Here is a 23,009-nt window from a genome sequence, read left to right as displayed (position 1 = left end):
CACAGGCAGAGCCTGCGCCGGCTCACCCTGCACAGTCTCAGGACTCCGCAGCCCCCAGGAACCCCGCGCCGCCAGAGGCGGGGGGATCAGGGCAGAGGCAGGGCGCACAGCCTGCCTTGCCGTTCGGCTGGACGGCAGCCACGGCTTATCCAGGGCCGCAGATCAGCGGCTTAGCCAACTGGACGCCCAGAGAGCGTCCTAGTTCGGTTCCGTATGCATCTGGATCTAACTTAGCGGGCGTAGCGCCGGGCGTGCCCCCCCCGGAACTGCCTGGCTGTGCTCCGCTGCCCTCCCTGGCGCTGGACTGTTCTGCGCAGTCGCAGAACCGAGGCATGGACCCTTTTATGCAGCATTTGCCCTTTCTGGCAGAGCTACGAAACCTATCCCAAAGGATGGGGGACTTGCTCAGCCTGTTAGAGCGGCGAATGCCCGAGCCCGCGCCGCAAGCGGCGCCAGCGCCGGCCGTGCCGCCCGCGCCGCCCGCGCCCCCCCCGCCAGAAGCGGGAGATGCAGCTCCGAGCCGAGAAACGGCGCAGCCGGCGGCGAAACCGGGAACAGCGCTGCCGCGGGAAAACCCGGAAGCGGCGGCGGCTGCTGAGCGGCGGGCAGAGGCGGCGGCGCCGGGAGCGCCCGCAGAGAACGGACCGGCAGCGGCGCCGGGCGCGTCCGCAGAGCGCCGGCCAGAGACGGCGGCGCCGAGCGCGCCCGGGGAGCGCGAAACAGCGGCGGAAGCGGCGGCCGCGCAGAACGTGGCTGCTGTGCGGGAGACGAGCGCGGCGCCGACCGCGGCGCCGGGCGCAGCCGTAGTTCCAGAGTCGGCTGCAGCTTCAGTACCGGCTCGGTCGGAACTGGCCGAGACGGCCTCCCGTAAAGAGACTGCTGTACAAACTGCCGCGCAGCCAGCTGCAGTCTGTCCTGTCTGTTCTGGCTCTGGCGAACTTAGCCAAAGTGCCTCCCCTCCCCGTACATTTCTGTTCCCTCCCGGCACCCCAAAGTTGCCTTTGCCTGATGATTCCTCGTCAGGCAGTGAGGCAGATGAGGTTCTGGCCTCAGGTCGTCAGGCGGCTGTAGCCGCGCGGCGAAGAAAAAGGCTGCGCCGGTCTCGCCCCTGGACTTTTCCGGACTGCACGGTAACAGTGCGTCCGACGCATCATAATCGCTTCCTAGAGTCTCTTAAGGTGCAAGCATTGGGGGAGGGTGACTGGAGGTTATTAGAAATCCTTGGACTGCCAAATAGATCTGAGGATTCTGGGGGTAACCGGGGAGCTGTTACACTCCATCCGCAGGCTGTGCCCGACGTTCAGGATGGTACTGGTTCCCCAAAAGCGATCCGAGCCTTCCCAGTGTATAAGGCTCTCCCAGATTCAGGAGAGCATGATAGGCATGAGGTAATTGCTTGGAAAGTTGCCCAGGACCTCCAATCCAAGGTGGCACAATATGGGCTGGGTTCTGCTGAGGTTATGCAAATAATAAGGGTGATAAATACAGATTTGCTTTCTCCATTTGATATCAGACACTTAGGTCAAATTCTATTTCAACCTGTACAATTTACAGTTTTTGAGACAACCTGGAGAAAGCTGGCCAAGAAGACTGCATTAGCAAATTTGCAGCTCCCTGCTGCTGATCCTAGACAGACAGCAGGAGTGGATGCTTTGATGGGGACTGGTCCCTTCTCTGATCCCAGTCTACAGGGTAACTTGTCCTCTAGCATCCTGCAGCAAGCACAACAGGTCGGCATGGCTGCCCTGTTGAAAACCATAGAGTTGTCAGCACCCAGAAAGCGATATACTGAAATAGTTCAAGGGAAATCAGAGTCATTCCTCTCTTTTGTAGAGAAAGTTGCTGCTTCTCTCGAGAAGCAGGTTGAAGATGACGGGTTAAGACAGTTGTTGTTAAGGCAGTTAGTGAGAGATAACGCAAACGAGGAGTGCAGAAAAATCATAGATGCCTTACCAGGGGATCCTGAGGTAACAGACAAGGTCGAAGCCTGCGCTAAGGTGAGATCTGGGAACCAGAGAAGGTCTGCTTTGGCTGCGTTCCTGCAGCCTGTTCGCGCATCTTCTGGTCGTGAACCAAAGCAACCAAAACAGGTGAAGAAACGGAAGCGGCCTAAGCCGAGCCAGAAAGAGAACACACCGATCCCCCAGTGCAAAAGGTGTGGCAGGCCAGGGCATTGCACGGGCTACTGTAGATCCCGGACTCATGCCAATGGTCAGCCTTTGTCGGGAAACTTCCGCCGGGGTGCAAGGAGGGGGAATTGCTCTCCGATGCAGTCGCTCCCCCAGAGAGTGGCACAGGTACAGGCACAGGCCTACCCAGCCACCCTAGAGACGGCACCCAGGGATCAGACGGCACCCAGGGATCAGACGGCACCCACGGATCAGACGGGTTTGACGTCCACACCGCAGCTGCAGTCATCTTAGACTCTAGCGGTATTTATAAGGTTCCCTTGGATGCATATGGACCCTTAGCCCAGGGATCCAGTGCGATGCTGGTGGGAAAACCTGATGTTGCCCATCAAGGAATCTTAGTGCACTCAGGAGTTATTGATGCTGACTTTAAAGGTCAGATTTGCGCTATGGTCTCCACGCAAAAACCCCCTGTAACTATTCCTGAAAAGACCTGCCTTGCTAAATTGGTGCCTTTTAAGTCTTGTGTCCCCAGGATAGAGCAACAAACTCACGAAGATAACGGCAGTGGATCTACGGGACTTCCGCAGGCCTTCTGGGCTGCAGACATCTCTGACCAAAGGCCACAGATGACATGTACTCTGATCCTGCCGGACGCCCGTCTGCCCCGGATTCAGCTTCGAGGTTTGATTGATACGGGTGCTGATGTAACTATCATCTCCTTCTCTGCGTGGCCTCCCTCATGGCCTTTAGCCCCGGTGGGATCGGCCATCGCAGGATTAGGAGGATCCACACAGAGCTATTTAAGCGAACGGCCTGTGGTGGTGAAGGACTCAGAGGGGCACACAGCTACAATCAGGCCTTATGTTGCTACCACTTCCCTTAACCTTTGGGGGCGGGATGTGTTGGCAGCTTGGGGTGTACAGATTGGGACAAATTTTTAGCAGGGGTCACTGTGTGTAAGGGCGCACAGCATCCTACACTGCCTTTGCGGTGGTTGACTGACACACCAGTCTTTGAGCCGCAGTGGCCCCTACCAAAAGAGAAGTTAGACGCCCTTCATCAGCTGGTTCAGGAACAGTTGCAACAGGGGCACCTTGAACCTTCTACTAGCCCCTGGAACACTCCTGTTTTCGTAATTAAGAAGAAATCAGGGAAATGGAGATTATTGCAGGACCTCCGGAAAGTTAATGCAGTAATGGAAGGTATGGGGGCATTGCAACCTGGCATGCCCTCTCCCACCATGATTCCTACGGGGTGGGACATCCTGATCATTGATTTAAAGGATTGTTTTTTCACAATTCCTTTGCATCCTGATGACAAACCAAAATTTGCCTTTACTGTGCCTGCCATTAACAATGCTGAACCTGCTAAGAGATACCAATGGAAGGTCCTCCCTCAAGGGATGAGGAACAGCCCAATTATCTGTCAGTGGTATGTCGCCCAAGCGTTAGCCGGAGTTCGCAAGCAGTTTCCTGATGCACGCTGCGACCACTACATGGATGATATCCTGGTGGCAGCGTCCACTCGGGACGAGCTGCTGAGAATACAGCCTCAGCTGCTCGCTGCTCTGCATGCCTATGGATTAGAGGTAGCTCTGGAGAAAGTTCAACAGCATCCTCCTTGGAAATATTTAGGAGTGAAAATTTTGGACCAAATTATCCAACGCCAAGAGGTGCAATTCCCGGATTCGATTAAAACCTTGAATGATGCTCAAAAGCTGTTGGGTGTCATCAATTGGTTACGACCTTATTTAGGTCTAACTGCAGAGCAGCTTTCCCCTCTTTTTAATTTATTAAAAGGGGACCCTGGTCTGAATTCACCTCGGGAGTTGACTCTGGAAGCGCGGCAAGCGCTGCAGGAGGGCCAACGGGCTGTTTCTGCTCGTCAGGTTTATCGAGTGGATCCCTCCATTGCTATCACTGTTTACATTACTATTCCAGACCTCCATCCTACAGGTATCATTGGCCAGTGGAATGCACAATGGCCTGATCCTTTGCATATCCTAGAATGGGTCTTTTTGCCTCACCAGCCAAAAGGACGGTGACCACAGTGTTTGAATTGGTCGCTTCTCTGATAATCAAATGCCGTCAACAGTGTTTGCAACTGATGGCTGCGGATCCTGCAGTAATTGTCATTCCGATCTCAAAGGAATACTTTGAGTGGAGCCTCATCCATAGTGCTCCTTTGCAAAGCGCGCTGCAAAACTTTTCAGGGCAGATCACTTACCATCTGCCCAGCCATAAATTACTGCAGCTGGCAAAATCGACCGTACTTTCCTTGCGGCCGAGAAATAGCCGAGTGCCGGTGCAAGGACCCACCGTCTTTACGGATGGTTCAGGGAAAACTGGGAAAGCCATTGTTACCTGGAAGGAGGGATCGGAATGGCAGGTGCTGAAGGAACACAAGTCAGGCTCTGCTCAGTTAGTTGAATTAAGGGCTGTTACCATGGCTTTTCAGCGATTCTCACAGGAACCTTTGAATTTGGTTACTGACTCTGCTTATGTAGCAGATATAACTCAACGCTTAGATTGTTCACTTCTGAAGGAGGTGAACAATGCGGCTCTGTTTTCACTGTTGCAAACCTTGTGGTCTGCTATTCAGGCTCGAGTGCATCCGTATTACATTCTGCACATTCAAAGCCACACCAATTTACCAGGGTTTCTAACAGAAGGCAATGCCAGGGCTGACATGCTGGCCAACCCTGCGTGGGTAGGGCCTCAGCCTGACAAAATTGCACAAGCCAAGGCATCGCACGGTTTCTTCCATCAAAGTGCACATACCCTGCAGAAGCAGTTCCATTTAACGCCAACCGAGGCGCGCGACATTGTCAGCGCTTGTGCTGACTGTCATGGACTCGCTGCGCCTTTGCCAGCAGGGGTAAACCCCAGAGGGCTAAAAGCCTTGCAGATTTGGCAAACGGATGTAACTCACATCCCAGAATTTGGTCGGCTGAAATATGTGCACGTGTCTATTGACACTTTCTCCTCGGCTATGTGGGCTACTGCTCACACTGGAGAGAAGGGCCGTGATGTCATTGCCCATTGGAAATTGGCTTTCTCAGTCCTGGGCGTGCCAGCTTCTGTGAAAACCGATAATGGTCCTGCCTACGCCTCGGAGAAGACGCGGCAGTTTTTACACCTATGGGGTGTAGACCATACCTTTGGTATCCCACATTCTCCTACTGGCCAAGCCATTGTCGAACGCGCTCATGGTACCTTGAAGCGTGTTTTGGACAAACAGAAAAGGGGAATGCATGGAGAAACCCTACAGAGCCGACTAGCAAAAGCTTTGTATACAATTAATCACCTTACAGTACCACAAAATTCAAATAATCCTGTTATTCTGAATCATTTTCTCTCATTGCAGTCTGCAGGCGACAGACAGCTGCCCCGGGCAAAAGTCTGGGTACGGAATTTACTCACTAACCAATGGGAAGGCCCACATGAGCTTATCGTTTGGGGTCGTGGGTATGCTTGTGTTTCCACAGATACTGGGGTACAGTGGCTACCTTCAAAATGCGTTCGCCCTGACCTGCGGCACCAGAGGCAGAACAGGCAACCTCCAAATGATGACCAGAACGCCAACCATCCAAATGGCGACCAGAATGTAGATCATCAGCCTAATGACTCTTCTGATGATGACCAGGATGTCAACCATCAGGCAGATGGTCCTTCTACAAGCAGAGACTGGGATGGTCCTTCCACAAGCAGAGACTGAATTTTGAATTCCTTGTTATGGAGTCAGATAGTTAAAGCCTTAAGGACATTTTTAGAATTAATAACTGATGTAGATTTCTATTTAGGATTAATAGTAGGGTTGTTATCTTATAAAACAAAAAGGGGGAATTGTAGGTACAAAAATGCTGTTAGTGAGGATCTTCTTGTTATTTTTCTAAGTCCGTGAGAGACTTTTCTCTCTCACAGAAGAGGTAGCAGGGAATGTAAACAACCAAGCCACCTGCAACCTTGGAAAGTCTTGTTTATGGTATAGTAGAAAATATTTTGATAATGGATGTTTTAGGATTTTGGCCAATCACCCCCAAGGGGTGGCTGGTCCTTTGTCCAATTAGACTATGAAGAAAAAAGTCTATAAAAGAGTTTGTAAAATAATTAAATGAATCAATCTTGCTGCACAATTCCTGCCTGCTGGATCTTCTTCTCCTCCTCCTCCCTATAGCTGCGGGACACGGTGATATACCGTAGGAACCAGGCCTGCGGTAATAGGAGTTGGTCACAAGTGGTGTTGCCCAGGGCTCAGTACTGGGATCAGTCCTGTTTAATATCTTTATCAGTGGTCTGGATAAGGGGATTGGGTGCACCCTCAGTATGTTTGCAGGTGACACCAAATTGGGTGGGAGTGTTGATCTGCCTGAGGGTAGAAAGGCTCTACAGAGGGATCTGGACAGACTGGATTGATGGGCCAAGGCCAACTGACGGACCTAGAGCACAAGTCTTATGAGAAGCAGCTGAGAAACTGGGGTTTTTTAGTCTGGAGAAAAGGAGGCTCAGGGGAGACCTTATTGCTCTCTGCAACTACCTATAATACATATACACTGACAGTTCAAGTTAAAAAACCACAAAATAATCTGATTAAGTAGCCTTAAGACATAAGCTTTGGTTAATTCCATTTATTATATTTCTGTTCTTCAGGACCTGTTTCTTCTGAAATTGGATGGAGCTACCCTTACTGAGTTATTGTTGGGGTTTGGTGGGGGAGTTCTGTTAGTTTTCTTTTTGCCAAAAACTGTACTGACTGATGAGACTACCCAAAACAAGCAGTAATTTTGACCATGTGCTAGAAAACAATAAGCTCTGAAAGGTAAGCGGTTTTTTTATGCACTTTTGAAAAATACATATAACTTTATTGTCTCCGAATTCCACATAAGCAAAATGTCAAAGTAGTTGTAGCAGGATTTTTTTCCTACATCAGAGTTGCCAGACTGAGACAAGCATCCTCTTTGGGAACACCCAGTACAGTAAATGGAATCAATTTCCACTATAGTAACACAAGCTGTGAGCAAAGCTAAATATAAAGAAGTATTGGTTGCATTTTCAGAACCTCTGTGGATGTTTGCATCTCTCTTTACCACTTGCAAAAAGTTGAGGCATGTTTACCAGTTTCCAGGATTATCTACTCTTAGTCTAAATTAAAATAAATGTAGTAAAGCTAAGATTAGTAGGTGTAGAAGAAAGATGCACTGTTTTTATTCTTACCCCATCCAAATCCTACCTAATTACTTCTCCGAATTTATAATTTTTACATGGCTCAAAACCAAAATTAGGAGGCAGCTAAAAAACTGAAGTCATCAAACCAAAAAACAGTTGTGCAAATTTTTCAAAACTTCTAAATGGGAAATGGGGTTAAAAATTATAAAGATATGAAAAGCATATTCAGTACTGCATAAAAAAAAAATCTTGAAAGAAATGCATCCTGCATACTGTTTAATGCAATCTCACTTGCCTTTTTGAATTTCCCTAGTTCAACTGCTTAATCTTCAGTTTTTCCAGAGGAAGCACCATTACACAGCAAATTCCATGCCTTTGTTTAGCCTTTCTTTTATATTTAGTATGTCTATTGCATGATAGGATAACCATGTATGTATAACTAAAAAAAAATGCATTAAATACTGACTAGCATAGGGGTAGGAACTTGAGGGAGAACTATATTTAATTATACAAAATGTAACAAAACACAGTCAGGGAAGAGAAGCTAAACTAATATCCTCAGTGCTTGTGTAACAATTAGAAAACCCTTGGTTGGAGATACACTGTGGCAGTGCAGGTGGCTCCAGCCACTCTGTCTCCTGAGGAGAACTCAGATAACCAGCTGTGGTGGTCAGCAACCCAAGTTTAGCATGTAACTTTACAGTCATGGTGAGAACCCATGATTCCCTTGTTCTGCCTTTTGCATGTTTTCTCCCAATTGGTTAATGTTTTCCCCTCCCTGTTTTATGTATGAAGTTATGTATATTCATTTCCCTTCTTTAATATGTATCCGTTCTAGAAAGTTCTTTGTTCCTCGATGCCCCATTGGATCCTTCCCTAAGTCCCTCCTATGTGTTGTTCCTATTGGTTCCCTTGCTGTCAACCCTGCCTACTTGCCCCTATCCCATTGGCTGAGATCCCTTTCCCCGCCTATTCTGTACCCAGTATAAGATCCCTGGACCCTCCCACCAATTGGTCTCTTCATCCCTGTCTTTTCACCAGAATAAACCTGCATGGAACACATACGGAGAGTCCCGTCTCTTTTCTTCTTTGCCTTCACCTGCATGCCTGCTTAACAGCGACAGGAAGATACAGCCCCTTTTGGGTGAGGAGCTCTACCCCATTTTCATTGTGTGATGGGCACTGAGTGCCATCTTCCAGAAGGGTTTCAGCGTTGACCTCCGGGCTTCTTTGTGTCGGCACGCGAGGGGTAAAACCCTCTTCTGCCAGCTCCCAATGGCTGCAAAACCCCTCCAGTACACAATGTCATAACTCTTCTGTCTAATGGGGTAGTGAAAGTGAAGTTTCTTAGCAAGGCTATGTCAAGTTTTCCAGTTACATTTTAAATGTTTCCTATGGTGATGAGTCTTCATGAACTCTAGTTATAGTCCAAATTCTGTAAGTTGTAACATGAATGTAAAATGCTACTTCTAACAACTGTATCTTCTTGGCAAAACTGTTGCTTCTCTTACCTTTAGACTTTGAAAAAACATGATATAATCAAATGTTGACTAGTGGCTTGTTTCTATTTGGGTTTAGGTCTGTAGAGTTTATATATAGAAAAAGATCTAATTTCACCTAGCTATTATTTCAGGCTATCCACAATGTGGTGTTGGTTTACATCTGTCTCACACTGTGAATGGTATCTTTGAAGCCATATATGGAAGTGGTTTAGTGGTAAATAAGTGGGTAAGTCACCCAGCAATGTATGTGGGAAGTGAATAATATCTTTTCATAAGTTGCGCTCTTGACTTTAGTGCAGATACAAGTCTAGAAATTACTTAAAAAACAATATGAACATACAACCATCAGTGCATCCAGTGGTAAGGGGAAAGTATGTAATCCATTTACTGAGCTACCAAGAGGTTTAAATCAACTCCCACCTTTCAGGAAATGTACTTAGACACTCCTCTCACCCCTTCTGGTAATCGCACATCTATCAGACGTATTTTTGCAGTGTACTAGAAGTGGATAGAAAACTTCAAAAGTGTTGCTAATGTTGGAAAATATACCAGTTAAAAATTTTTTGTATAACTTTAGTCAAAGGTTTTGTTTGCCTTTGACCCGAGGGAAGGGAACTGAAGCTTCTTTCCAGGGCATTGTTCCTCTATTCGAGGCCTGATGAACTTAACAAACTGAGAGTAGCCCAAAAGACAAGGGCTATCAGCAGCCGTTAATGGAACATCAGCTCTGAACCTCACCCCTGTCTGGTCAGAGACACCTAGTCTAAGAAGAAAGATATAAGGAAGAAGACCTAATTAGCATCGGAGGCAAAGAAACCTGCATCCAATAAGAAACCAAATACTAAGAACTACGCAACCTGGGACCAATGAACACTGACCCAATTTGTTTCTATGGGTTTTGACTGTATAAAAGATCTGAAAAATCTAGTAAAGGTCATGTGTCATGGAATGATTCTCTCTGCACACCCGGGCTATGTGTGGATGAGATTATTTCTGTGGTACATCCTGGCCAGAACAACATCCTGGCCAGAATAAAGTAATGCCTTGACTCTCTAACATTAAAAATGTTGTTGGAGAGTTTTTGTTTTTCCCTCAGTTTCGGTGACACTAAGAATGACAAAGCAGCTCAGAAGATGACAGAAAGTGAAAGTATAGAAACTTACAGGATATATTAGAAGCTAGCAACAGAATTTAGAAACAACAGAACCAGAAAATACAGGGAAAGAGATTTAGAAAGACAACATGTACTAATGGTGCGAGGGAAAAAAAGCAACACTGAACAGATTAAAAATACCACTATTGTAAAAAGGCTGGGGCAAAAAAACCTGACAAGACTACAAGAGAGACTCATGCAAGGGATGAAGGAAGAAGCAGAATGAGATTGACACGTTTCAAAACATATACAAGAGAGCTGGTGGCCAACAAACTATTTTTCCAGTTTTATATATTGTCAGATGAAATTACTGAAATCTCACCAAGTCAGTGAGCACTGGTTGCTTACTTCTTTTTAAGTGCTTTGTCAATCCCAGTCATAAATTTATGTTTTTCTGCTTTGTGACATAGGGACTTAAAGCTGGCAAATTTTGTTTAGATGTTTGTTGTGGTTTAGGAATGGTACTCCCCAATTTAGTTCTCCCACCAAGATTCTCCAAACCCCACTGCTGCTCACTCCCTCCCCATCCCCCTCTTCCACCCCCATAGGTGTCCAGAAAGGAGAATTGGGGGCACAAAAGGCAAAGATCACAGGTTGAGATAAGAACAATTTACTGGAAACGGCAATGAGACAAGAAAACAAACAGCAACAGCAACAATATTAACAACAAAAGTGTATGAAAGAGAGTGATTCACATGCGGAAATGCTCACTGCAGCGCCCAACCCGATGTGACTGCTACCTCACCCTGACCTCCCAGTCTGCCACACTTACTCAACCTAAAGGAATCCCTTCTCCTCAGAAGTGAGGCCCTTCCACCACCCCCAGCAATGATGTGAGATGGTATAGAATAACCTCCAGGCCCTGGCCACTCCCCCTCCCAGCTACTGCAAAAATTAACCTTGTCCTGGCTAAAACAAGGACAATATTTTATCCCTAAACATGTGTGCTATGAATATTTTGATCAAATAATCAATTAAATCATATAAAAGGGTTAGCTATGATTATAAGTAGAAAATTGTGAAGTATAAGGTATAGAAATATCAGGAGTGCTGTGTTTGGAATGTGTTACCACAGAAATCTCGCCAAGAAGTTACTGGAGCCTTCTGTTTCAGTCAAGAAGCTATGGAGACCATCATGCTCACCAGTTATGCTGCTTGGAAACCCACTACCCTTCCCATCTTGATTTTAATATTAAGGATACAAATCAGTAGACCTCAGTACAGAGGACCAATGATTGTTTTAGAATAAGAATATTGATGAAGTTATTAACTATTGGAACCAATCAATGTAAAAAATTTAAGAGCGGGAATGGTAGGCATAGTATGTAAAAGAACTTATGTAATGATGATTCAGCAGAAAAAGTATATAAAATGGATGGGGTTTGTTAAGTGGGACATGTTTTGGAGGAGGCTATCCCCCATGTCCCCGGTGCCCTGAAAAAAGAAGTGTCTGCTTATTCACATCAAAGGATAAGTTTGGATAAGTTTCTTTCACCCCGTTTGGTGACATGGACTGTATTTTTGAAATAACACTTCTTTGGTTTCTGCTAATTGCTTTTCCTGGACTTACATATGTAAAGAAACTCTATTTGCAAGCAAAAATATAAGAGAAGCTCATGTAAAGACTCATATATAGTGCTTCATAATTCTAATGTTTTATTACTTGTCCTAAAACAATTTTTGCAGAACACCACAAAATGAACTCTAATATTTTATAATTAAAATCTACAAAATCCTCAATAAATCATGTTGTTAAATGGTTACATATGCTGAGCTTTAAAAATTACTAATCAACTAGTATATTTCCCTTTTGCAAGAAAATGTATGAAAATTATGTTTCTATAGCTCATTAATGAGCTATACTATTTTAATACTACTCAAAAGATCTACTATGACGATGATTTCATTAGAACGAGGTCAAAACTAAGATTCAGTACAATTTGATCTGAAGTGGCATCAGATGCCTATTTCCTACTTTGGAGACTTATTAATTTTATTGTATTCTTCTAAGGCAACCATTAAAATATATGCATTAATTTCAATTTTGAAATCAGTATTATATCTATCATGGAATCAAAGTTAGGACATACAAATATAAGAAATTCAAAGTATAAGAAAAGCTCTGTTTCACCTACTTATGTTCGCTGTTCATTTCAAAATTAAAACAATCAGAAAGTATAGTTAGCTTAATTTGTCTCTAAAATGTTCTTTTCCTACTTATGTACCCTAAAAATTTTCACTTATGTGTTATTTCCTATGATTTTTAGCTTTCTCACCATTGAAAAATAAAAGACAATATTGTATATTTGGGGACACTGAAAATCCATGCAATACAAGAGCGATTTTACTGTATTTTGAACCATTGTGCACCAAACTATGCATATATAAGTAATAAAAGTGATAGACTGTGAAGGTAACCAGCTCTATGGGACAGCATATTGCATAGAACAACCTGTATGAGAGGCTAATAAAGCAGAAGCCGAATATGGTATGGTAATAACAGAGCATTGGAGCAAATCTGAGCAGACCTAATTCACGCACTAGTAGCTCTCTAGCTGCCTAAACTGTATCAGCAAGATATTTTAAAGTTTGTCTTGACTCAATCATGTATAAAGGATTGTGCTAGATAAGGACCCTCAGGCTACTGTGCAGGTAAATTTCACTCCAGACTTTTGTTATATGTATGACCACGTTCCATTGACTTTAATGGGACCTTCATGGTGCCTTTCAGTTTCTTCTGTGTTTTCCCCAATGAGAGGATACCTTTCATGTGAACCTGACATGGAGACTAGAAAAATATAATATGATTGATTTCCATAGGTAATCTAAAAGTTCCAGTGGATACCATGGAATTTTTTGCCACAACTTTAATATCCAAGTATGCTAACTCTTTTTCTAGTGGGCAATACCAAAAAGTCATCCTCCTCTACCATCATCCTTTTTTTTTTACCAGATGAAAAATTTTACCAGAGCTCTGTAGTATATTACTCAGAGCAACTGAATTTCTTGGAGATGACATTTAGACAATGCTCAGGGTCCAATGTTAAATTCCATTGCTATTTTAAACTAGGAAAACAGATGTTCAAGGGCATTGTAATTTTTATGAATTGAATAGAGGTCTACCTTTGATTGTACTTCCCTAGTAATAAACTTAATGTAAGATTTCAAATTATCATAGACATGTTTTGAGAAACAAACACACACATACTAAACTAGATACTACCTTCCTTACAGTAGTCTTTACATTCACATTATTAAGTGCAGGTTTGTGCTGAATATGTATGCACATACAGATACTTGTACACACACAAAAAACCCCTGTACATGTAAGTACACAAAATATATATAGTATACAAAGATAAAAAACCAAGAATTAATTTGTTAGAAAGAACAGAAAATAAGATACAGTTGTTTGTAACCACTATATACTTACTATTTTGTTGAATCTGATAACTGATATTCTCGTCGTCTATCATAACATTCCTGGATTCCAGGGTCATTCCATAAACTTCTCAGTGCATTTACATAGGGGTTCTCAAAAGTTGACACCTTCTCTACATCGACTTCTCGAACTAACTGTGCATGAGCCTAATTTAAAACAAAGAAAACAAATTTACTTCATTTTCTATGTTTACAAATAGTTCATATCTTGTGAATGTGATTAACAGGAATAATTTTTCAGACTGGCCATCTCACCAATGTGTGGTTATGAATGAATGATGGTCGGGTGTGTTCAAACTAAGAAAAATAGTAATAAGGATGATATGAGAGAAGGTGAATTAAAAAATGAGTATATGGGCCATTATTTCAGAATAAGCTTATCCTAATCCAGTATTATTTAGCTGAAATTGATAAAATGTTCATGTTGCTGCCTGTTCCGAGCTTCCCCTCCCTGAGACAAGCCAGGACTTGCCTCTGTCATGTGCTCTGGACCCCTTTGTTCCAAACGCGGGCAAAACCAAATGTAACTCAAACTCTTTAGCAGTGTCTGATTGGCCGGTCACCTCGGGTCCGCTCCCAGTCCTCCCCTTTCCCCTTCTCCGAATAAAAGAAAGGACCAAGGGGGGGCCTGCCCTCTTTGGCTTTGCAACTCTTTCTGCGAACATCTTGTCATCTGTTTCTTTTTGAAAGCCTCTAATTGTGGGAAATTAGGCAAGCTTAGAGCTATATTTCTCCCTCTTTGCTTCTGCTGGTAGTATCAGCTTTGCAGCTAATACATTTACCGCTTTTAGAGCTACTGAAATGCTAGATTGCCCATGCTACCTCTCTAGGCTGCCCGAGGCTTTCTAAGGCATTGAACTACTAGCCTAGCCGGTAAAAAGCTGAAAGTATACCTCCTCATGTTCACATGAAAATTTATATTTAATTAAGCTAATTTTTAAGAAAGGTTTCAATTTTCAGGTCCAGTTTTAGGGCATATAATATGCTTGCTTTTTAAATTATAACCACTTAAGCAACTTGGCAGAGTTAGACTGATGGGAGTAGAAAGAATGGGAAGGAGGGAGAAAACTTGTCTTTTACAGAGATTCATTTATACGTACATACACTAAGAGAGAAAAAGAATAGATTAAAACTTAGGCAAACAAAAATCCAAGGGATTCTATTCTCGAATTTAGTCTACATTTCAGACTAGACTCATTTCAGTAAGGACACAGGCCCCTTTGCATTTTAAATCAGGTAAGTGCATACAGAAAGGACTGGGTTTGTTAATTTTAGAGTAATTTATCCTGCTTACATACATACAACCTGTCACCCCTCTTTTTAGACAGTCCAGGAGAATGCTACTATTCATTACTTAAAAAAATTTTATACGTGCAACTATTGTCTACTCATGGGGAAATCAAGAACCCCAAGTTCAATACAAAAAATGTTTGTCTTTGAGATATAGAGAACATATGCTCTCTATTATAAGAACTAATTTCTCCAAGTCCTAACAAAGTATATTTTCTTCTGGAACATCATGTTCACCCATCCCAAAACTGGACAGATCATGAAGGGTTTCTATTATCTCATAACAAAATTTTAAAAAATGGTATTCCACTAAGCACAAGCTAATATTTTTGTGAAACAGGAAGATATATTTTTTCCCAAAAGATTTTGTATTTTTTGCTCAAGCCCAGTTATGTATTCAATTGGCTTTATAGTCTTCCAAAAGAATGATACCCCAAGTATTTGCTCACTACTTGTGACGAACTGATACAACAATATATTCAGATATTATTTCTTTTATTGTTCTTGAGCTCTGAAAGTATGTCCAGCTGATATCAAAATGTTAACAGAGGTAAAAGACTGACTCAGTATTCAAAAATTGCTCTTAAGCTTTCATTGGAAATTCATCATAATTGACAGATGCTCAAGTATTATACATCAGGAGCATCATAAAAGGTAATTACTTTATTCAGTTATTTAGACATATAATTACAAGAAATAGTTCAAGATTTTAAATTGTTTTATTTACCAGTTCTGTTTGTCCTGCCCTAGAACTAATATGACTTTGCACTATGTGGCAAAACCTCTGAAATGGAGTTCAATATACACCAATGATGTGTATCCATCAGAAATCTAATCCAGCCTGATGCCTAAGTTTTAACTTTTATATTTTTCTGATTCTGTACTGCTTAGAGTGTAACTGAGGTTTCTTGTAGCTTGCTAATTTCTGCTCACTTGTGCTAGGTAGACATAACAAAGCCTCTCCAGGCCTGCTCTCCAAGGTCACCCAGACCGTCCTAGGCCCAAAAAGTATAATCCAAAGAGCTTCTAAGGGGGGCAAGCAGAGGGGAAATTACATCATTGAACTGAAACTTTAATTGGAGAATTAACCCTGATATGCAAATGAACCAAACCTATAAAGGTGTGAAGAACTCGTGACCGGTCATCCATCTTGGGGTCCATCTTGACAATAGCCTGTGGCTCCCAGGGTGTACCTTTGAAGGCCTTTCAAATAAATACCTATTTTATTCTTTTACTCCTGTCCAGTCTCTGTGTCTAGGAGGCCTCTTAAGGCATCAAGCCTTTTAAAAGAAACATTCTTTCCTCAATGAAAATTGTTTCTGGTTCCCTGGGTAGACTTGGGTAGACTCATGACTACTTGTATCCTACTGACATACAGCTCTTCACAACAATGCTGCTTTTCTTAAAAAAGAAAAAGTAATAACCCTTTACACAGATTTCAAGTCTTTATGCTACGTCTAGGCTATGGCGTCTTGTTCCCCAGAGGTACTATACTTTGCTGAAGATTACAATTTTTCTTTCTCTGAGTCTTTGTCAGTCGGCATCTTTTAGTGGATTCTAATTTCTGGTCAAAAAGAGAGAGATTTAAAACCAGGATCTCATCTATTGGTTTGTTTTCTCATTTGCTCTGATAAAAGCCAAAAGTAATTCTACTGAAGTCTAATGAGATGCAAAAGCATAAATTTAATGCAGAAAAAGACTCAACCATGCATGATGTGTGGTGCTACAACTGCTAAATACTGGGTTTAGTTTCCTTTCACTAATATAATATCAAGCCTGGAATATTACTTTTGATGTTAGCACTCAAATTGCTTGCATGAAAAATCTGAGGACTCATCATTCATCCAGTTTCCACAGTATAAACTTTATCTAGTATTTCTTAGTCTTCACTGATACTTTTTCCTGTACCCAAAAATAGACATTACTTGAAACAAAATAGTAAAGCTACTGCCCCTTAGAAAATTGTACCATCTGAGATTTCGTTATTTTGGAACACCAACAACTGCTATCAAAGCAGTGAAACAAACAAACAAAAAGGATTCTGTGAGTACCACCAAATTCAAATTGGTAATTAAAATGTAATTACTAGTTAGGCTGTAATGTTCTGCAAACAAAATCTAGATGATCTGACTTTTCAGTCTGATATACCTTTGACATCAGCAGTCAAAAACCAACATTTTCCATGTCCTTTTGAAGATATAAGAATACCTGTAACAATTTGCACAGTATTTGCCACAGATATTATAAAAACATTAATCCAATTATCTTTAGCAAATGACATAAAATTTTAATTTTTAAGAGTTTCTTCCTTGATTTCTACTGGTATTAAAAAGAGTCATCCCAGAAAAAAGAAAACTGAAATTTCCAGGAATACCATTAGAGGTATTTTCTAACAATGATTTTATGTTTCTGAAACCAGGAAATCAGTGTTAGATGATACTCAAATAGCTATCTTCTCCTTCTTCATCATTGTCTTCAGAAAAGTATTGACAATGTTAAAAACTAATTCTGAGCTTGAAGAATATTATAGTTTTATACTGGTCATTCTGGCAATATTATTTTCCCCCTGATTGCATTTAAAAAGAAATATATTTTTTAATCTCTAAGGTTCTGTCCTGGTTCTGGCCCAGATCAGCGGGAGGGGGCATGGCCAAGACATTATGTTATTTAATAACACCTTATGTCATTTGCCAGGGACAGGGGGAAGGGACTCTCTTGCTTCCGGGGAGAAAAGGTTCCTTCCAGTCAGAAAAACATGGCTGAAGTCAGGTTGGGTCTGGCTCTGTGGTGAGCATTTTTGCATGTGAACCATTGTCTTTTTGCATAAATTTGTTATTAATATTGTTGCTGTTACTGTTAGGTTTTTTTCTCTCATTGCCGTTTCTAGTAAATTGTTCTTATCTCAACCCGTGATCTTTGCCTTTTGTACCTCCAATTCTCCTTTCTGGACACCCGGGGGGAGGGAGGGTGGAAGAGGGGGTAGGAGGAGTGACCGAGCGGCAGTGTGGTTTGGAAAGTCTCGTTGGGAGAAGTAAATTGCAGAGTACCATTCCTAAACCATGACTGTTTCATAGTGTCAGTTTTCTACCTATTATCTAATTTTTTGAAAGCACTGATGTTCCTCGGTGACTAAGCAGGACAGAAAATGGATCTGTTCCCATATTCTCTCCATAGATGCACCAACCTTTTGGAATCTTAAAACAGTGGTGACCTAGTTACAGGGATAGGAGGCAGAGTTTAGCATTAGGGGTAACAAAATCGTGTATTCTACGCTCCTCTACATCATCTTTAGTGGACTGTGTTTTAAGGCAGTAGGAAGAAGCATAAGGGCTGCCATTCTTTCTCTGGCCTGGAGCTGGGGAGAGGCTGGTGCTGTCCAGACCGCACTGTCACCGCGAGTCCCCTGCTCGTCATTTTCTTCAGCCGTGGAGCCCAAGCTTTGGAAAGACAGCTCTTGTCCAGGAGGTTGCCGTGGGAAATGGAGTGGCGGGGTTGGCCCCCAGTCCAGTCGAGCCGCGTGCAGCCAGAGCCTGCTCGGGACCCAGCCGCATGTTGCCTGCCGGTTTGCTGCTGCTTCCACTTCGAGAGAGACCCAGCATCCCCCACTGCCATTGCCATTCGCTGTCGGGAAGAGAGACACTCGCCGCAAGTCAGGGACGCTCCAGACAGTGACAGCATTCCCCACCGCCACCACCACTGCTGCTGCCACGGGGAGGGAGCTTGCCCAGTACCGCGCATTTTGGCAGCATAGTTCCTGGTTTGAACTAGCTCCTCGGGCTGTGTTTTGTCCCTGTTTTTCCATTGTTCCCGGGCTGGGGGGAGGAGGTTTGAGCCTCAAGAGCCTCTCCAGCGTGCTGCCTTTGTTCTCCCAGGTGCCGCATGGCAGACAGCGCGGGGGCAGCTACAGTTTTGGTTTTGCCCAAGGGGTGGGGGGGGCAGGTGACGTTTTGCCTTTTCTGGTTTTGTAGGTAAACCATTTTCCTCTGTATTGTTGTGTTGTGTTGTGTTTGAGCGTTTTGCCTCAGTAAAATTGTGACTTTAATGTTTTTGGTTTTACCTCTCACAGTCTTGTTTTCTTTGTTTTCCCCTCCACTGTTGGGCAGGGGGGAGGGGCTCAATCAGTATTAACTTTTTTTCCCACTGAGTTTTTATTTTTAAAACCATTACAAGTGGTTACAGTCAATGTTAGAACAAACTTAGAAAGAAGTTAATTTTTTTTATATTCCTTTTTGATATTGTCTATGTAATTTTTTCAAACTAGCTTTGTTGGAAATTATACAAAGTTTAAAATGTTTATATAACTTTAGTCAAGGGTTTTGTTCGCCTTTGCCATGGGGGAAAAGAATTGAAGTTTTTTCACAAGAAGACTGTTTCACCACTAGAGGCCTGATGAGTTTAACATTTCAACATGCTGGGACTAGAACAGAAGATACACAAAAGATAACGACCATCAACTCCAAATGTCACCCCTGGCATGGTCGGAGACACCTGGTCTGGGAAAAGATAGATAAGAGAACGAAGAATGAGAACCTAATTAACATCGAAGGCAAAGGGATCAATAACCAATAGGAAACCAAATACTACGAACTGTGTAACTTGGGACCAATGAATTTCTATGGATTTTGACTGTATAAGTATGTGAAAAATCTAGTAAAGATTATGTGTGATGGAATGATTTTCTCTGCACAATCCGGGCAATGTGTGGATGAAATTATTTCTGTTGCACATCCTGGCCAGAATAAAGTAATGCCTTGATTCTCTAACACTAAAAAGATGTTGTTGAAGAGTTTTTGTTTTTCCCGCAGTTTAGGTGACAGCTTTCTAACCTACCAAAAAGATTTATTAGAGACATACACAAATGCAGTCTATTTAAAGAAAGTATTCTGATCCACAGAAGAAAGCAATATGCTTGAGATGCAGTAGGCAAAGTTGTTTTGTATCAATGGTCTGTGTGGACTAATTGATTTTAAGATGCCCATTTAAACAATCTCTCTTACATGGGAAAACAAATCCTAGCAAATATTTTCTGTTTTGTAACAGGATTTCCCAAAACTGGAAGAGATGTAGCGCTTGGCCTGCCAATAATTAAATCATCAACCACAGTGAAGCCTGAAGATAGGCAGAGAGAGTTGGAGTTTTTCAGCCTGGAGAAGGCTCCAAGGAGAACTTTACAGCAGCATTCCAGTACCTAAAGGGGGCCTACAACAAAGCTGGACAGGGACTTTCTATAAGGACATGTAGTGATAGGACAAGGGGGAATGGCTTTGAACAGAGGATAGGTTCAGATTAGATAGTAGGAAGAAAATCTTTACTGTGTGAGGGTGGTAAGGTACTGGAACAGGTTTTCCAGAGAACTTGTGGATACCCCATTCTTGGAAGTGTTCAAGGCCAGGCTGGATGGGGCTCTGAGCAACCTGGTCTAGAGGGAGGTGTCCTTGCCCATTGCAGGGGGATTGGAACTAGATGATTTTTAAGGTCCCTTCCAATCCAAGATGTTCTGATTCTAGGTCTGCATGGTATAATTCACATAGACTGCATAATTGACATCAATGGCAAGAGATCAGATCCAAGCAGTCTGGGAGCTGAAAGAAGTCAGCACAAAAAGCCATCATCATGAACATGACTTTTTCTCTCCTGTCTTGAGAGGATTAAACCCCCAGTGATTCATTTCTTGAGAAGGTAGCTCTTGCTTGTAGAAGAAACAATTATTTATGCTAGCCAAGCAAAGTCATGAGTCATTTACAGATTCAGACCTTGATGACTTGTAATCTACAACTGTAGTACAAGCAAATGCCTTGCCTTACTGGGCTATATAGCAAGATATGCAGCTTTGGAGGAAATCTTTATCTATCCTTTGCCCTTCTTTTCTTTTTCCTTGGACCTAGTAAATCAAGAGCAAATGAAAAAGTAGAGACTTTTCTTCAAACCTGGACATAATTGAAACAGGTGTAACATTCAAGGAGAGTAAGCTGTATTTCAGTGTCTTGAAAAAGTAATAGATGGGGAATGTGTTCCTTAATGTATCAGGAATCATAAATCTCTGACAATCAGTCCAAGGTAGGAAAGTGCTTTTACATAGCAGCCTGAGAGAACTAATTTGGAAGAGGACTGTGGAGAGGTAGTTGCTTCCTTTGAGCAACTCTGAAGCACAGAATGGATTAGGCTAAACAGAAAGAGGCATCATGGTGTGCTACACTGCAAAATTATATATAAACTAATAAAATGTGTTGTGAATTGCTGGAAGGAGGCTTGGTACAATGCTAATCATCCTACAGTTATTGAAAAAGGTCAATATGGTATCAAAATTGCCAAAAAAAGAACTTGTCATCCTTTCCTATTTTATATTCTAACTTTTGAGTAGGAAAAATAGCATATGATCTTTGAAAAAGAATTCCAGACACATAACAGAATATAAAAATTTAAGTTTGCAATAAAGAATATTTTTGTTGTTACTGATCACTGTCTGTAAAATGATTAGAATAATGAGTCCTAACCCATGACTCATGGGCACTATAGCAAAACAATAAATAAAGATTTAAACAAAATATCTTGTGACTTTAGTTTGAAAATTACTTAAGTTCAAAATGTATCATTAAACTCTACTTGTAATACTTCTATTTAAGAAAACGGTGGAAAAACAAAAGAAAAAAGTCATGCCTACACCTATGATATTTCATTTTTTATTTTTAATAAGGCTCAGAGAAAGTTTATGAAGTAGCTGAATAAATCAGAAATTCCTTTCTATACTGAAATCAGTGCCCTGAATTTTCCTGATTTCTTGTTTACTTTCAAGTTGCATCAGACACAAAGATAATAAACACTATACCATGCTGCAGGGCAAAAAAAGGGTGTGACTGGTCACTCTCCAGGTTTCATATTTCCTATATATAAGCTTCAGGTTGCCTGACTCACTTAAGCTGTTGCCTAACAAATAAAAACAACATAAATTTATCAAAATACTGTTATTTTGATAGAATTTCTAATTGTAAAATCTGAATTATCACTTTTGTCTCTATTCCCCCCTTCCCTCCTAAAAACCCACATTTACAAAAATATTTTCATTAACTAAAACAACTTGTTCAACAAATGCTGCTGGCAATCAACTGTCGGGGTCTCCTCCCCCTGCCATGTAGCCCTGGGAGAGGGGCCCTGAGGGGAGGTATGGGGTTTCCCGAGCCCCTGGTCAGCCTCGTTGCCATTGGTTGGTTTGTGTTTCCCTGCGCGGGCAAGGACCCTCAACCCAGACTGTGAGGGTTCCTCGGCAGAGCTCCGGCCATGCGGCTGGAGGAATAAACATCTCTGAAACATCTACCAAGAATCTGTCCACAGATATATATTTCTTTTCCACGGGCCTCCTGGTTTGGTGCATTGTGTTACAGTATCCCCGCTGTAACAAATGGTGGCGAATTGTGAGCAGAATTATCCCCGATCCCTAAGCGATTGATCTGTGTGAGTAAACCCTAGAAACTGTGGATTCCTCTTCTTGGTTTTGTTTTGCTATTCCATATCTAAACTATGGAGGAACCGTGGGAAGACTCTTGGCTCTCAGAGCCGCATATGGACATTTATCTTAAACTTCAAATGATTCTTGAACAATGATTTGTAAATTTTAGCTCGATTCAAGCTCAAAAAGAACTGAAACACTTGTTTAAGAACTTTTTCTATGTTTCTTGGGATTTAATTCTTACCAAAGACTTTTGGAACACCGTTTGGACACAGTTAATTTTTGAGTCAAAATACATGCCGATGGAAGAATATTTTCATGAATATTATTTAATTACCGAGACTGTTGAGCAATTTCAGCTGTGTCCTGGTGAAGGGAAGCGTGCCTCAGGGACCGTGCGGCCTCGCCCACGTGCACCGAGCGCTCTCTGAGCAGCAGCGAGGCAGTTCCCGCACGCGGGCGGAGCCATGCGAGCCGCAGTGTCGGTGGCGGAGCGAGGTGCAGCGGGAGCGGTGGGACCCTGCGGTGCCCGCCTGGTCCCGCGCAGAGCGTGGTGGAGTGAGCCCTGTGAACGCCCGACTGAGAGGAGCGGCCCAGCCAAAATGCGCGCTTGAGCAGGGCGCGGGAGAGTCATCGCTCGGGGGCCCAGCCGAGATGCGGCTGCAGGGCCTGGCAGCAGCAGCGAAGCTGCGACCAGAGGAGGCGACACACGGAGAACTGAGCGGCGCGGCCCGGCCCGGCCCGCGCGGCTCCGAATGCGACCCCGGGAAGAGCGCGCAGGCACGAGCAGCCCCGACAGCTCCAACACGGGAGCGACCGAAAGAGAGAGCAAAGATGCAGCGAGACAGAAAACAGCAGCCACTCGGAAAAAGGAAAATACCA

At 43.0% G+C, this 23,009-nt stretch overlaps 1 protein-coding gene across 1 annotated transcript in view; it reads right to left on the bottom strand.

The window, feature by feature from the left end:
- The window catches only part of LOC116437442 (guanine nucleotide-binding protein G(q) subunit alpha), a 217,225-nt gene that overhangs the window by 64,139 nt on the left and 130,077 nt on the right, over positions 1–23,009 (bottom strand). Inside the window, exon 3 of the mRNA XM_032095085.1 lies at positions 13,386–13,540. Within this exon, the coding sequence (XP_031950976.1) occupies positions 13,386–13,540 (155 nt within the window). The remainder of the gene's footprint in view (positions 1–13,385; positions 13,541–23,009) is intronic.

The sequence above is a fragment of the Corvus moneduloides genome, chromosome W (assembly GCF_009650955.1).
Source record: "Corvus moneduloides isolate bCorMon1 chromosome W, bCorMon1.pri, whole genome shotgun sequence".
In the NCBI taxonomy this organism is placed as follows: domain Eukaryota; kingdom Metazoa; phylum Chordata; class Aves; order Passeriformes; family Corvidae; genus Corvus; species Corvus moneduloides.
Note: the sequence above shows the minus strand (reverse complement) of the source record. Positions and strands in the feature narration are given on the sequence as shown.